Source organism: Dipodomys merriami, unplaced genomic scaffold, assembly GCF_024711535.1.
Source record: "Dipodomys merriami isolate MVZ:Mamm:240054 unplaced genomic scaffold, mDipMer1.0.p SCAF_9, whole genome shotgun sequence".
Classification (NCBI taxonomy): domain Eukaryota; kingdom Metazoa; phylum Chordata; class Mammalia; order Rodentia; family Heteromyidae; genus Dipodomys; species Dipodomys merriami.
Genome location: NW_027206512.1, coordinates 7,667,183 through 7,683,425, shown reverse-complemented (window position 1 = coordinate 7,683,425; position 16,243 = coordinate 7,667,183). Strand labels below are relative to the sequence as shown.

Here is a 16,243-nt window from a genome sequence, read left to right as displayed (position 1 = left end):
GATTCAATGGTAGATTCTTATGTGGCATATGACTTGAACTATGGCCATAGTACCTAAGGCCAGAACCTATGATTCAGGAGAATGAATGGTGGTATCATGATGCCACGGTTTTGTATTGCTCAATGTAAGAGAAACAGTGCAGTAATTTCTTCAACATCTAAGATGCGAGGGGGGACCAAGATGGCGACGGGGCAGTAGGAAATTCGAGTTCCAATGCTTAATCTCCCCAAGAGACTGACAACAACAAAAAGATGAACACCCAGAGAAAAACAGGAGGTGGAAAATAACAAAAAAGAAAGAGAGAAAAAGAAGAATTTCAGAACAGAGAAGCGTGAAGACCCTCCCCCAAACTTTACTGGCTGCACGGCAACAAGCCAAGCCGCGGCCAGCCAGCCGGGCAGGAGCTGCCAGAGTCCCAGAGACACAGGGGGCTGCCTGCAAATCACCCATGCAGAAGCTGCCTGAGGTACCGTTGTCAGACCCTTTGATCGTGACTAATGGAGAAACCTCCCAGCTGGGAACTTACATCCCACCAATGCCACTCGACCCCACGGTGGGAACCCCAGAGCTACACGGGACACCCACAGAACGCCAGAGCAGAAGACCTGCAAGGAACTGGTACTGATCTGGAGAGCACAAACAGAGAAAAACCCCAGCGCTCATAACCTGCACAGAGGCTGCTGGAGCCCCAGAGACACAGGGGGCTGTCGGCAGATCACCCATGCAGAAGCTGCCTGAGGTACCAGTGTCAGACCCGCCGATCGCGACAAATGGAGAAACCTCCGAGCCCAGAACTCAGCCCCACCATGAGAGCCCCAGAGCTACACGGGATGCACACAAAACACTAGAACAGAAGACCTGCAAGGAACTGGTGCTGATCCAGAGAGCACAAACAGAGACAAACCCCAGTGCTCAGAACCTGCACCAAGGCCCCGCCCCCACCCTTCGGGCAGAGGCCAGAGGCCCATCCGGTGTGAACCCGAACAGCCTCAACTGAGGCAGAGACAGAAGAGAAACACACAGAGCCACCACCGCCCAGCCCAGCCCACAACCACCTCAACTGAACTCTGCAATGGCAACTAACAACCTACATCACACAGAAACAACTAGTTCCAGGGTGAGTACCCTGTAGGGGACAGTGTATCCCTCAAGGGAGACCAGAGCTGGTGGGAATCCCCAGACCCTGACCCAGACCCCCTAACCCCCAACACCTGGACCACAAGACTCACTAAAACTGGGAACTGTTTGAGAACTCCATCAGCCCACGGAGCAAGAGCACCCCTGGAAGGGAGCTTAAATGCCCAAGCTAAGAACAGTGCCCTGGGTCAAGACACCTAACAGTGGAAGAAATTTGAACTGTGTACCCCAGGCTACGTAACCTAGGCGGTATACACAGCAGCACAGGCCCAACTGGCATGCCCCAGGCAGGGGGCCGGGACCAGGCCTGGGGATCCGGTGCCTGAGCAAAACAACCAACTCCTCTCAACTGAAATCAGAAGCTGAGCATACGCCTCAGCAGAGGGGAGAAAAACAGAACTATACCCCCTGGGAATCACACCTGTGACAGCAAAAGACACGGGGGGCTCAGGACAACAGAAGCCCAAACCCCACCAAAACCTGACCCATATATTCTAGGCTGGGAATTGGACAACACAAGCCACCAGCACCTGATAATAGGCAGGAGCTCAGGCCTAAGGTGGCTCAGCAGTAGAGTGCTTGTCTTGGGTGCATGAAGCCCTGGATCTGATTCCTCAGCACCACATAAGCAGAAAGGGCCAGAAGTGATGCTGTGGCTCAAATGGCAGGGTGCCAGGCTTTAGCTGAAGAGCTGAGGGATAGTGCCCAAGCCCAGAGTTCAAGCCCACAACCAGCCAAAAAAAAAATCAGGAGCCTGTAGCAGACTCTAGCATCTGGGAGAGTGCATCCAGCACATCCAATCTTGCCAAGAGCACCTGTAGGAGCAAACAGGAGCAGTCTAGGCTAACCCTTCCAAAGGCGGGAACTGCCAGTGATCTACAGCAGAGAGCTAAGAACCCTATATGGGTCAGACCAGCAGCTGGAGGCTGGCCCCCAACAGAACTGAGATCAGGTACACACTCTCTCTGCCAGCACAGAAACAACAACCAAGCAAAGACAGACACCTATTGACTGAAACAAAATTTCAGATGAGTCTCCAATAATTCCTGAACCCCAGTGCAAAAATCACAGAGAAAAATTACTAGGTTTATCAACACCCAGGATAGCAAGCTATCCCCAAAAGCCAGCAGCCCCCCACCTGGGGAGAGCCCCAGTGGGAGCAAAGCAGGAATGGAAGACAAAAGCTACATCCAAGAGATGCTGGAGGCAATGATTCAAGAAATAAAATGAGAAATAGACCAGAAATCGAAAGAACACAGGGTCAATATATCAAAAGAGATGCAGGATATCAAACAGGAGGTACACGCAAAAATAGAGGCAGTATATACCTCACTAAGAAGTGAGATAAGTGCCAAAATAGAGGCAGTACATACCTCATTAAGAGGTGAAATCAGTACTTTGAGAACCAACATTGAATCCATAAATGAGTCCATTTTCTTCATGAAAACCACAATGGAAGCCACAGTTAACAGAGTGAATGAAATGGAATGTAGAGTGTCAGATACAGAAGACAGAATACACCAACTGGACCAAAAAATGACAGATATGGAAAAATTACTTAAATTATGCCAAAGGGAAATTCAAGAACAAGCAGATAGTGCCAAGACATTTAATCTTCGTATAATTGGAGTGGACAAAATTGAGGAATATCAAAGCAAGGCAATGCAGCACCTATTCAACAAGATAATCGGTGAAAATTTTCCCCATCTCAAAAAAAAATCTTACCTACATAACAGAAGCATATAGAACACCTAACAAGCAAGATCCCAGGAGAAACAATTCTAGACACATTATAGTAAAAATGATAGATCTGAATAATAAGGAAACAATCTTGCATGCAGCAAAAATGAAGAAGGAGCTATACTACAACGGGAAAAAAATTAGAAGCACTGCAAATCTTTCCACATAAACACTGAATGCAAGAAAGGCTTGGGAAAGTACCATATGAGCCCTGAGAGCCAATAACTGCCAACCCAGACTGATATACCCGGCAAAGCTAGCATTCACATTCGATGGAGATCTGAAAATTTTTAATAGCAAAGAAAAACTAAATGAATACATAAATATTAAGCCAGCATTACAAAGAATACTAAGACAGAGAACACAACCTGAAGAAAGCAACCAGGAACAGGGACCTGCACCCAGACAGGCATTAATAGAAGTCTAACTGAACAAGCACAGAAGGAAAGGAAAGAAGAAAAACTGAGGAAAACAGGGAATTACAGGGACCACAATGCATCTCTCTATGCTATCTCTTAATATTAACGGCCTTAATTTGCTAATCAAAAGAAAAAGAAATGCAGATTGGATCAGAAAACATGACCCATCCATCTGTTGCCTTCAGGAGACCCACCTCTCAGCCAACTATACAAACAAACTCAGAGTGAAGGGTTGGAAAACGATCTACCAATCAAATGCCCCAGTAAAAAAGCAGGTGTAGCAATCCTGATATCTGACAAAATAAACTTTTCATTAAAATCAATACCAAAAGACAAGGACGGACACTACATATTAATACAGAGAACAATCTAAGAGGGGGATATTACCATTATCAACTTATATTCCCCAAACATTGGTGCACCCAGATATGTTAAGCAAATACTCTCAAACTTACAGAATAAAATAGATCCCAATACAATAATACTAGGAGACTTTAACACACCACTCTCACCAAAGACAGATCTACCAACCAGAGGATTTGCAAAGAAGCTACTGAATTAAGTGAGGCCATACTTCAAGCGGAATTAACTGACATCTACCAAGTATTTCACCCTAAAACAACAGAGTACACATTCTTCTCAGCAGCTCATGCAACTTTCTCCAAAATAGACCATATCATAGTTCATGCAAGGAACTTAACCAAATACAAGTGAATCGACATAATCCCCTGTATCCTATCTGACCAGAGTGGAATCAAGCTAGTTCTCAATAACAAAGCATACCACAGAAATTACTCAAATGTGTGGAAATTGAACAGCACACTTCTAAACAATGCTGGGTAATGGAAGAAATCAAAGAAGAAATAAAAATTTCCTACAACTCAATGAAAATGAAAACATCTCACAAAGAAACTTGTGGGACACAGCAAAAGCAGTCCTGAAGGGCAAATTTATTGCCCTCAGTGCCCACATCAATAAAATAGAGACAGACTAAGTAAATAATCTCATGTTGCAATTAAAACAGCTAGAAAAACATGAAAAAATGGAACCTAAAGTTACTAGACTGAGCCAGATAACTAAACTAAGAGCGGAGATTAATTAATTAGAGAATAGGAGAATCATAGCCAGAATTAACCAAACAAAAAGCTGGTTCTTTGAAAAAATAAATAAAATTGATGGACCATTGGCAAGATTAATTTAAAAAAAGAAGAGAGGAAACCCATATTAACAGGATTAGGGATGCCACGGGAAAAATCACAACATGTACCCAAGATATCCAAACAATCTTAATGGACTACTTTCAAAAGTTATACTCTCTAAAGGAAGAAAACCTGGCAAAAATGGATGCATTTTTAGAGACATACATGTTGCCCAAACTGAGCAAAGAAGAAGTAAATCAATTAAATAAACCAATATCCTACAATGAGATACAGGAACCAATCAGAAGTCTTCCAACAAAAAAAAGCCCAGGACCAGATGGATTCACAGCAGAATTCTATAAGACCTTTAAAGAAGAACTAATACCCATACTCCTCAAGCTCTTCAGAGAAACAGAGAAGGAGGGAGCTATCCCAAACTCATTCTATGATGCCAATATCACACTCATCCCCAAACCAGGCAAAGACCCAACCAAAAAAGAGAATTACATGCCAATTTCCTTGATGAACACAGATACAAAGATCTTTAACAAGATTCTAGCTAACAGAATCCAGAAGCACATTTAAAAAATCATACACTATGACCAGGTAGGTTTCATCCCAGAGATGCAGGGATGGTTTAACATACATAAGTCAATATATGTAATCCAATACATCAACAGAGCCAAGGTCAAGAATCACATGATTATCTCCACATATGCAGAAAAGGCCTTTGATAAAATTTAACATTCATTAATGCTAAAAGCTCTGGAAAAAATAGGAATAAAAGGGACATTACTTAAAACAATAAAAGCCATTTATGACAGACCAATAGCCAATATTATGCTTAATGGGGAAAAGCTACAACCAATTCTCTTAAAATCAGAACAAGGCAAGGATGCCCACTGTCTCCACTCCTCTTCAATATAGTCCTGGAACTCTTAGCCAGGGCAATAAGGCAAGAAAAATACATTAAAGGGATCCGCATAGGGAAAGAAGTTAAACTATCCCTTTTTGCAGATGACATGATACTATGCCTTCACGGTCCCAAAAACTCCATCCCCAAACTCTTAGAAATCATAAATCATTTCGGCAAAGTGCCAGGATACAAAATGAACCCACAAAAATCAGTTGCCTTCATGTACACTGACAATGTACAAGCAGAAAGGGAAATAAAGGAAGCAACCCCATTCACAATAACCGCCCCCAAAAATAAAATATTTAGGAATTAACCTAACCAAAGATGTAAAAGAACTATTTAATGAAAACTATAAAAAGTTAAAGAAATAACTTACAGAAGACACCAGGAAATGGAAAGACCTCCCATGCTCTCGGATAGGCAGACTTAATATAGTGAATATGGCAATACTTGCAAAATTAATATACAAATTCAAAGTAATTCTTATTAAAATCCCAATGATGTACATCTCTGAAATACAGAAAACGGTCCAAAAATTCATATGGAACAACAAAATACCTAGAATAGCCAAAACAATTCTAGGGAATAAAGACAACATGGGAGAGATATCCATGCCGACTTCAAACTCTACTATATAGCTATAATAACAAAGACAGCATGGTACAGGCACAAAAACAGACCCAAAGACCAATGGAATAGAATAGAAGATCCAGAAATAAATCCACAGGCCTACAGTCAGCTGATATTTGACAAAGGAGCCAAAGACATACAATGGAAGAAACACAGTCTCTTCAACCACTGGTGCTAGGAAAACTGGGCGACCAAATGCAGAAGACTAAAAGTGGACCCCACCCTGTCACCATGCACCAACATCAACTCAAAATGGATTAAAGACCTTAACATCAAACCTGAATCTCTGAAACTACTGCAGGACAGAGTAGGAGAGACACTTGAACTTATAGGCACAGGCAGGAACTTCCTGAACAGAGTCCCAGGGTCACAACAAATTGGAGACAGACTCAACAAATGGGACTACCTTAAAATAAAAAGCTGCACAGCTAGAGCTATTGCAACCAAGCAAGAAGACAACCAACTATTTGGGAAAAAATATTTACCAGCAGTATCAGACAAGGAGTTAATATCCAGTATATGCACGGAACTCAAGAAACTAATCCCTCCCATACCTAACAAACTAATTACTAAGTGGGCAAGGGAACTAAAGAGAGACTTCTCAGATGAAGAGATAAAAATGGCAAAGAAATAGATGAGGAAATGTTCAATCCCTGGTTGTGAAGGAAATGCAAATAAAGACAAACCTGAGATACCACCTTCCCCAATCAGAATGGCCCACATCCTCAAGTCAAACAACGACAAATGCTGGAGGGGATGCGGAGAAAGAGGAACCCTATTACACTGCCTGTGGGAATGTACACTTATACAATCACTTTGGAAAGCAGTCTGGAGGGTCCTCAGAAAGCTAAATATTGACCTCCCTTCTGACCTAGTCATACCACTTCTAGGCATCTATCCTGAACAACAGGAACCAGTATACAAGGACACATTCACCTCCATGTTTATTGCAGCACTGTTCACAATAGCCAGGATATGGAAACAACCCAGATGTCCCACCACAGATGAATGGATCCAAAAATTGTGGAATCTATACACAATGGAATATTATGCAGCCATTAGAAATGACAAAATAATGGCATTTGCAGGGAAATGTATGGAGCTAGAAGGAATCATGTTGAGTGAGGTAAGCCAAGAGCAAAGAGACAAATGGTACATCATCTCCCTGATAAGTGGATGTTAAATCCAAAATGTTAGGTGATATGACAAAATTAACAGGACTTATGAAACAAAGAACTTCCACATATCTGGTCAAACCACTACTAAATAACCACATGCTGCTGATCACTTGTATGGTATATATGTGTACACCGGAGGGGAACCAGGAAGATGACACAGAACTAGAAGGAATCAGGGAAAAACATACAACAGTGGGACCCATTAGCTGCACAGGACATTGACCAAAATGAACTAAGCAACTTAATGGCAGCGATGGGAGGGAGGGAACAAATGGTTAAGAGGAAACAGCTGATGCTATGCAAAACAAAAGAAATGTACCTCTCACCCAATGTGGAAGAAATAACTGTATCACAAAGCTAACTCATAAATGTTATAGACTGTGATAGACAATTGCTCCAGGAAAGTTAGAATGTGTTTGTGACTTAATCTGAGTATCACTATCCCACAATACTGTGATATTTGGGAAATTATGTAATCACTTAATCACAATTTAAAAAAAAGATCTAAGATGCTTTAAATGTTTGTAAACCTTTAAGTAGTCCTAGGTCAAATAATTCATGATTATAAACTTATACATTCAGAAAGGTTGTACCACAAGTTTTATTGATGGGAGTTAAGAATTCTGACATACAAAGGTGCATATGTATAGATAGAATGTTCTAAGAATTTATCAATTAACAAGACACTGATATTTAAATTTGTTCTGTCTTTAAGATGTTTATCTGTAACTCTTGAGATAAGAATCTTACAAGTGGAATGAATTTTACTTTTGAACATCTTAAACTATAATGTCATATAACAATGTTCTTAAGATAATTAACATATTAAAAAGCATTAATACCTAATTTTCTATCTAATTTTAATTTACTTATTTTTGTTTATAGTTGGTTATACAACTGATGATTTGCGATTTATCTGGCAGTCAGGGGATCCTGTTCAGTTAGAAAAAATTGCCTTGCCTCAATTTGACATCAAAAAGGAGGATATTGAATATGGCAACTGTACAAAGTACTACAAAGGAACTGGTAAGTGATTTCTTTTAATTAAACAAAACTAAGTTATGTTCTTTTTTTTTTTTTTTTTTTGCCTGTTGTGGGATTTGAACTCTGGACCTGGGCACTGCCCCTCAGCTCTTCAGCTCAAGGCTGTGCTTTACCACATGAGCCACAGTGCCACTTCCGGCTTTTTCTGCTTATGTGGTGCTGAGGAATTGAACCCAGGGCCTCATGCATACAAAGCAAGCACTCTACCACTGAGCCATCTTCCCAGCCTATATTCTAAAGATTAATTTAAATATGAATATAAGCCAAGAGGAATGATTGAAAGCTAGCTAAAATAAGTTTCCTTTAAACCTACTATCTTCATAATTATATCTTGACTCTTTCAAAGAACTATATTCACTTGAGCATTTTGATATTTGAATTACAAAATAGATATGTTTGTATATAAGTCTACTAGTAAGAGGTTTTTAATTTTTAATCCTAGCCATGCACACTCTCCCAGGCAGTGGTTTCTCAGATGTTTCCAATACATTCTGCTTCTAGGAAGATTTTATTCTGGGCTAAACATTTTGGATTTGAAGCCTGTAATCCATTTGTGTTTATGTATTGTCTTTGTAAACAGTATGGGGCTTATTTTGTCAACTATAAAAGTATTGATCTTCATGTTCTGCTGAAATCAATGAAAGTGTGAGATAATTGAACACTAGTGACTATTCCCTTTGTGGCATTTTGAATATGTCCTAGAACAGCTTATAATGAAAAGTATAAGATATTAACTTCATTTGTTACATTGCATTGCATTTTGCAGGATATACAGTACTAACTGCTGTCATAATACGAGTACTGTTTAACCTTGAATATGTACTGGTGGTGTTTAGTCATTAAGGATGTTAGATGCTCTTGATAGTGTCATTTAATTTGATAGTATTTAAGTAATATCAGTTTATCTTTTGATACCACTCAGTACTAATTGTATATCAAGAATGAAATCATGACAAAAGATAAAAATGAAATTTAACTTTATAGCAATGTTTACATTGATTTGCAATACTTTAATTTCTTATTATGTAGTATAATTGTATAGAAGTTAAAGAGATCAGACTTGTCATTATATCATTGAGTATAAAATATACTTGTATTTATGCAATATTACAAACTCTAGGCAACTTTACTATTTGTTGTTCGCTTTCAAATACATTGATACACTATATGACATTTTATATAAGCAATCCTTTCTCTTATAAACGTTACATTCTTCAGGACAAGATAAATATCATTCAACTAACATGCTGTTAAATGTCAAGTTTTAACCCAGGACCTGGTAACTCATATCTGTAATTCTGGTTACTCAAGAGTCTCAGACCAAGAGAAACAGGGTTCAAGCCAGTTTAGGTCAAAATGTCTCCCAGTTTCCATTCCCAATTAAGCAGCAAAATGCCAGACTGGAGATTTGGCTCAAGTGGTACAGTGCCAGCCATGAGCCAGCAAGCAAAGTGATGGTGTGAGGTTCTGAGCAGAAGCCTTGGTACAATAATAGTAGTAGTAGTAGTAGTAATAGTAGTAGTTCTAATATCAATTATTGCTATTATAATATAATATAATTATTAATAATATTAATAATGTCAAAAATTTTAAGTAAAAACAATGTTCTTAAAAATAGCCATCAGAGTACTCAGTGAAGTCATAGGTACATAAATGGTTAGATAAAGAAGTGAACTTTTAGACAATTCTGAACTAGCTAGCTAGCTCCTTTATGCAACATATAAGATAACTGAAGTGCAGAATGATTTTCTAGCTGACCAAGTGACTGTATATCACCAGGCATGGGGCTAAGTTTAGTAATTCTTTATTTTTTTTTGAAAAGCAACCATTTATTAGAACCAATAATAATTCTTTACCTGTTAGAGACTTACAACTCATCTTCTGACAGTTTTTTCACAGTAATACATATTTAAGGAGATGGTTTATTGAATTCTTTTTTTTGGGGGGGGAAGGGGTCCGGTCGTGGGGCCTGAACTCTGGGCCTGGGTGCTGTCCCTCAGCTCTTCAGCTCAAGGCTAGCGCTCTACCACTTGAGCCACAGCGCCACTTCTGGCTTTTTTCTTTTTGCTTATGTGGTGTTGAGGAATCGAACCCAGGGCCTCAGGCATGCAAGGCAAGCGCTCTACCACTGAGCCAACTTCCCAGCCCCGGTTTATTGAATTCTTTCTAGGAAAGGCATTGTTTTAAGTATTTGCAGGGATTATGTAATTCATTATCATAATAATCCTCTGATTTAAATATTTCATTATTTTTCTCTGACACATTAGGCTTTAATTAAGCAGTCACTTGAGAAAGGTGATATTGTTTTTAAGTGAATCGTTACAGTATTGAACTTGATAAACTACCTATGGAGTCCTGTTATAATTTGAAAACAGTTATCCATATCCAGATTATAAACTTAACATTTCAAAATGAATACAGTTATGCTGTTTGAGAAAAATATTTTGTGCCTATACTGGCACTTGAATGCAAGGTCTGTGCTCTCACACAGCTCTTTCTCTTATGGCTGGAAATCTATTGCTTGAACCGTACCTCCATTTCCAGCTTTTAGCTGACTAAGGGTCTTATTGTTTTGCCTACTTGTTCTGGATTCAAACTGAGATTCTCAGATTTAAACCTCCTAAATAGCTAGGATTATAAGTCCGAGCTACAAGTGCACAGTTTAGGTTGATCTTTCAGCTTTATGTATAAATGACAAAAATAAAACTAATAATATTATTTGCAATTGTGTGTTATAACACTACATAATTTAATAGTATAGAAATCACTGTAATGTTCATTTTTTCACATTTAATATCCTTGCTCTTTATAGATCCATATTCTAAGAAATAAACAAGGAAAAAATAAACATATGTTTTAGTGCTTAGAAGGAAATTAAAGGGTGTGCCATAATAGAAAGAACCTTAATGATTGCTCAAGAATTATGAGAAAAATTATGATATTTTTGATTCATCATGAGTAAGCAACCCAAAATCTCATTAGCTAGAGAAAATAGCAACAAAACAAAACAAAACAAAACAATCCTACAATTAGAATTTCTTGGTGCTTCCTGTTTTGGGTACTTTATCAACATTGACATAAACAATTATCTGACTACAGTAAAATATGCTTAATGTTTGGATAATGTTTAGAAACTAATTTAAAGTAGGTCATTCAAAGTGTGTAGAAAATTGAGCAAGAAGGTTAATAGATACTTATAATTACATACTTATATGTAAAATAATGACCAGTATGTAATCTGTATAGAAGTAATGACTCAGCTTAACTTTACTACAATTACAATTTTCTAGTAGCAAAATAACAAAGGTGGGGTGATATATGGGAAGAAAATATACAAAAATACTGAAATTAGAATCAGGAATGAATAATGAAATAAAACCTCATAGGAAATAGAAAGTAAATTGAATTTTCCCAGTGAACATTTATATCAATGAACTGCCCACCTGCTTCCCATAAATGTAACCGTACTAAGGAAAGATAAAAAAGATCAAATGTTTCTCATAAAAGTTTATAGAACAAATAACCATAATATCAAACATATTTGCACGCTGAATACCTCCATATCTCCTGAAACTCTCCCAGTGGCACCTGAGCAAAAGGAACATGATGGAAACTTGCTTCCCAACACAAGATGGATGTCACCTAGATTGTTGTTTCAATATGGTGAAGTGGAATATATATATATATATATATTTATATATATTTAAGTATTTATGAACACAAATGTATCCCTCTCCACATACAGTAGCTAAATATGCAGTAGGTATATATAAAATATTCATGAAAAAGTGATACTCTTACAAAGCAAGGTGGCTTGGAACCCCATTTAGGAAATACTGTGATCCTTCTTATTATAGAATATTGAAGATTTATGTTTCTGAATATTACAGGTGATGGTTAGAAACATGTTCTCATTTTCGGGCAGTAAGAGAATAAAGTTTGTTTGATTGTTTTGTTTTTCTGTCTTGCAAAACCATGAAAGATTTGATATATTGCCTAGTTTTCATGAAATTAAAATTTAACCAAACGCTATTTCTTTTTGTTTTTGATATAATATGAATGAATGCATTAGGCATAATTAGGATTTACTTCTGTTCCAATCAGCTAATTGTTTTTGGCTCCCTTTTAGCTTTATTGTCTTTCTACTCTCTCAGAGGCAGCAATGGTTATAATTCAAATTGGGAAAAAGTGTTTTCTAACTTTCCTGGTATTAGGATACAAGTAGTAGCCTTTCTTTAAGTCAACATTTATTAAGAACCAATGAATCAAATGTTGCTGTAGGTACTGCAATAAATATGAAGGTGATACAGATATTTATTCTAATTACAAAGACTAGGCAAATATTTACTTTTTATTATAAGACAGTACCTTTATCTTTTCTGGCATAACTGTTTGATTACTGTCTTCTATTTCTTTGCTTCATTGTTTTAAAATAACAACACAGTTTAAACTGAGAACAATTGCAGTTGTTTTAACTTTGGAATATATATGTATATGTATATATAATTTTACTGTTGCTAAGTGGCATTCTTATGTTTAATGCTTAGTTTTAATAATCTAGAACATCTGGAAGTATATCTTGTGTAAGGTGGAGAGCTCCTAGAATATTCTTATTGCTTGTTTACTTTCTTAGGGCAGCAAAGGCTCTCACAAGGCCTCTCTCATGAATTGGGAGCTACTTTATATGATAACAGTCCTAAAATTATGTTGCAAAGGAGTTACTGCGTCTGTCTCAGCTTTTGAAAATCCAAGTTCTTTCCTCCACTAGAGAACATCAGAGGCCAGGTGTACAGGAGTGAAGACTGGGCAGAAATATGCAGAGTTAACACACTGAACTCTTTTGTGTGGATAGAATGATATCACCAACGTCTAGTCTTTACTAATGTTTCCTTTCAATATTCTCTGAGGTTTTTTTTTTAATTAAACTATATGTGGGAGATGTTGTAGACTGTAGCTTCTCCACAAGATGTTTTACAAGTGACTGAAAGTGTATTCTGTACTCAAAGACTTGTCTTTTAGATTTACTCCGTTTTCATTTTTTGTTCCCTGTGTGGTTCCCATAGGGCTTTTGGCCAAGAGGACATGCTCTAGTCTAAAGTTGGCTTAATTTTAAGTTCTCTGCATAGACAGAACAGCCTGTGGAGGTTCAATATGTGTGATCTATTTTTCAGTTGTAAAGGAGTTGCAAATGATCAGGTGGAGAAAGTTCCAGAATATCATACATTTGGAGCACATAAATTATGTATATTCAAGAAAAACCTCTTTAGTGATGTTGATGTTTTGTAGTTCCAGCTAGAAGTGTCTTATGACTTCTGCAGCTACACATGTTTGAGAACTCACCCTTGTACTCTATGTTTCTAAAAGGCTACTACACGTGTGTAGAGGTCATCTTCACCCTGAGGAGACAGGTCGGCTTCTACATGATGGGTGTCTATGCTCCAACTTTGCTGATTGTGGTTCTCTCCTGGCTGTCCTTCTGGATCAATCCAGATGCCAGTGCTGCCAGAGTGCCCCTGGGTAAGATTGTCTCTACCTTTCTTTCACCTCAGGACTGTGCTGGATGAGTGGAACCTTTCCAAGAAGGAAATTTGAAATCCAAAATTCAAAAACATTTTTAGTCACGGTGGAAAATCCCATAACTGGCCTCATATAACAAGTCACAGTCCAAACGCAAGTGCATTAAAAGATTTGTATATTATCTATCGGGCCACATTATATGAAATACAAATAAATTTTGCATTTAGTCTTGAGTTCATGCTCCATATATTATATACAATATGCATGCAAAATATTCCAAAATGAAAAATTCTGCACTGAAACGTTTCTGGTTAGAAGCATTTCAGATAAGGGATATTCTACCTGGATCTTTACATAATAGAAAATATCAGGTATTTTGAAATAATGTTTTGGAATTGATGGTAAGCTATTATGTGGACTTGCTGCTTCCTTCAATGTTTTACTCTACAGTGGATTTTCTCATCTTTTTTAAGCTCAATACCTCACCTAAGTTTTTCTTTTCATGTTTTAGTGTATTCTCCACAGTTAATCACCTCTATTTTTTCCATCATTAAATAACTATTGTTCAGTAAAATCATTTAAACAGATATAGTGAAGCCTAAAAGCTCTTATAGTACCAAAGTTAAAAGCAAACAACTATTTGAATAGAAATCTTTTTAGTGTTGTGTTCATCCCATACATAGAAAGAATGTAGGTGTACATATTTTGTTCAGTGGTGGTTCACTTGAGATGGCATGTACCATACAGCTTAGGTAGATATTTGTCAGACATCTGTGTAAACTAAACTCTGCAATATGTACATAATAATGAAGTCAGCCAACAATGAAAGTCTCATAAACTAACCCATCAATAAGTTACATGATTGCAGTTATATCATTTACTTTTTAAAACATTATTTTAGAATCCTTTGAGGATTGGTTATTTTTCTTCTTAATGGCACCGTTCTCACTTTTATTATTTGTAACTTTCTGTGACAGAGAAGTACAAGTAACTATTCTAAAAATTATGTCTCTATGGGATTCAAAAGTCTTTGCTCAGGCTGAGAATGGAGGTCAGTGGTAGAACACTTACCTAGCATTTGTGAAGCCTTGAGTTTGCTTTCTCAGCACTAGGGGGAAAGTCTTTGCTTGCCTTAAGCAGGAGCTCTTCCTATGAATGAAGTGAATAAATGTCAAAGATGCCACACTATTATATTCTTATTGCTTTGGACTGGTTTAAATGTCTGGTTTCACTGTTTACTCCCTGACTATCCCCTGGACTGACTCCTATGGGACACGTTAGTCTTTCAATGTTTACTTGCTACATTGCATTTAATTCTTCTACCTGAAAGGCCTATGCACCTCTTACTGCTGACTTATTGAAGGAATGATTTTCAAAAGTAAGGAATGAGGAAAGTACGAGTAAAAATGACATAAGATAAAAAGATGGTACAGGGGGTTTGATTTCACATGGCCATAATCCTAACACTCCAGAGGGTAAAGCAGGAGGATCAAAAGTTCAAGACAGCCTGAACTATATAGCAAGACAATGTCTCAAAACAAGAGAGTGACAGAGAGGGAGAAAAGGAGAAAGAGAAATAGAGAGAAAAAAATCACTATCTCTATGTAAAGACCATGGCAGAAAGGAGAGAGTCCAGAAAAATACTGAAATGAGTAGATTTATACCACAAATAAATGATTAAATATGTGGGAAATTTCACCCTATGTGTTATATATCTATAATGAGGACACTGACAATGACTAATTCTTCAACGTGACAAATATTACTACATATATAGTATACTGTATTGGAAATAAGCCAAAAACAAAAATTATGTTTTAATTCTTTGACTTCTCAAAAATATATATTTCTCTCAAATATTTTTTTCTATTAAAAGGTATCTTGGGCTAGAAATGTGGCTTAGTGGTAGAGTTCTTGCCTAGCAAGCATGAAGCCCTGGGTTTGATTCCTCAGTACCACATAAAGAAAAAAGGATGGAAGTAGTGCTGTGGTTCAAGTAATAGAGTGCTAGCCTTGTGCAAAAGAAGCTCAGGGACAGTGCCCAGGCCCTAAGTTCAAGCCCCAGGACTGGAGACAAAAAGAAAAAAGAAAAAGAAAACTTCTTGATGGGTCAGGCAGTGGCGGCTCACGCCTGAAATCTTAGCTACTCAGAAGGCTGCAATCTGAGAATTAATGTTCAAAGCTGAAAAGTCTTCATGAGACTCCTATCTCCAATTAACCACCAACCCTCCCAAACAAACAACAAACAAACAAACAAAAAACAAGTGGCACTGTGGCTCAAAGTGGTAGAGTACTAACCTTGAGTTCAGCCCCACAACCAATTAAAAAAACATCTTATGATGGTACAGTGATAAAAATCCAAAATTCAGGGCTGGGAAGGTGGCTCAGTGGTAGAGTGCTTGCATTGCATGCATGAAGCCCTCAGTTCGATTCCTCAGCACCACATAAGCAAAAAAGAAAAAAGCCAGAAGTGGAGCTGTGGCTCAAGAGTAGTAGAGTGCTAGCGTTGAGCTGAATAGCTGA

The 16,243-nt window shown here is 37.9% G+C and overlaps 1 protein-coding gene across 1 annotated transcript in view; it reads left to right on the top strand.

The window, feature by feature from the left end:
* The window catches only part of Glrb (glycine receptor beta), a 94,184-nt gene that overhangs the window by 66,655 nt on the left and 11,286 nt on the right, over window positions 1-16,243 (top strand). The window contains exons 7-8 of the mRNA XM_070012370.1: window positions 8,045-8,185; window positions 13,568-13,720. Coding sequence (XP_069868471.1) covers window positions 8,045-8,185; window positions 13,568-13,720 — 294 coding nt within the window. The remainder of the gene's footprint in view (window positions 1-8,044; window positions 8,186-13,567; window positions 13,721-16,243) is intronic.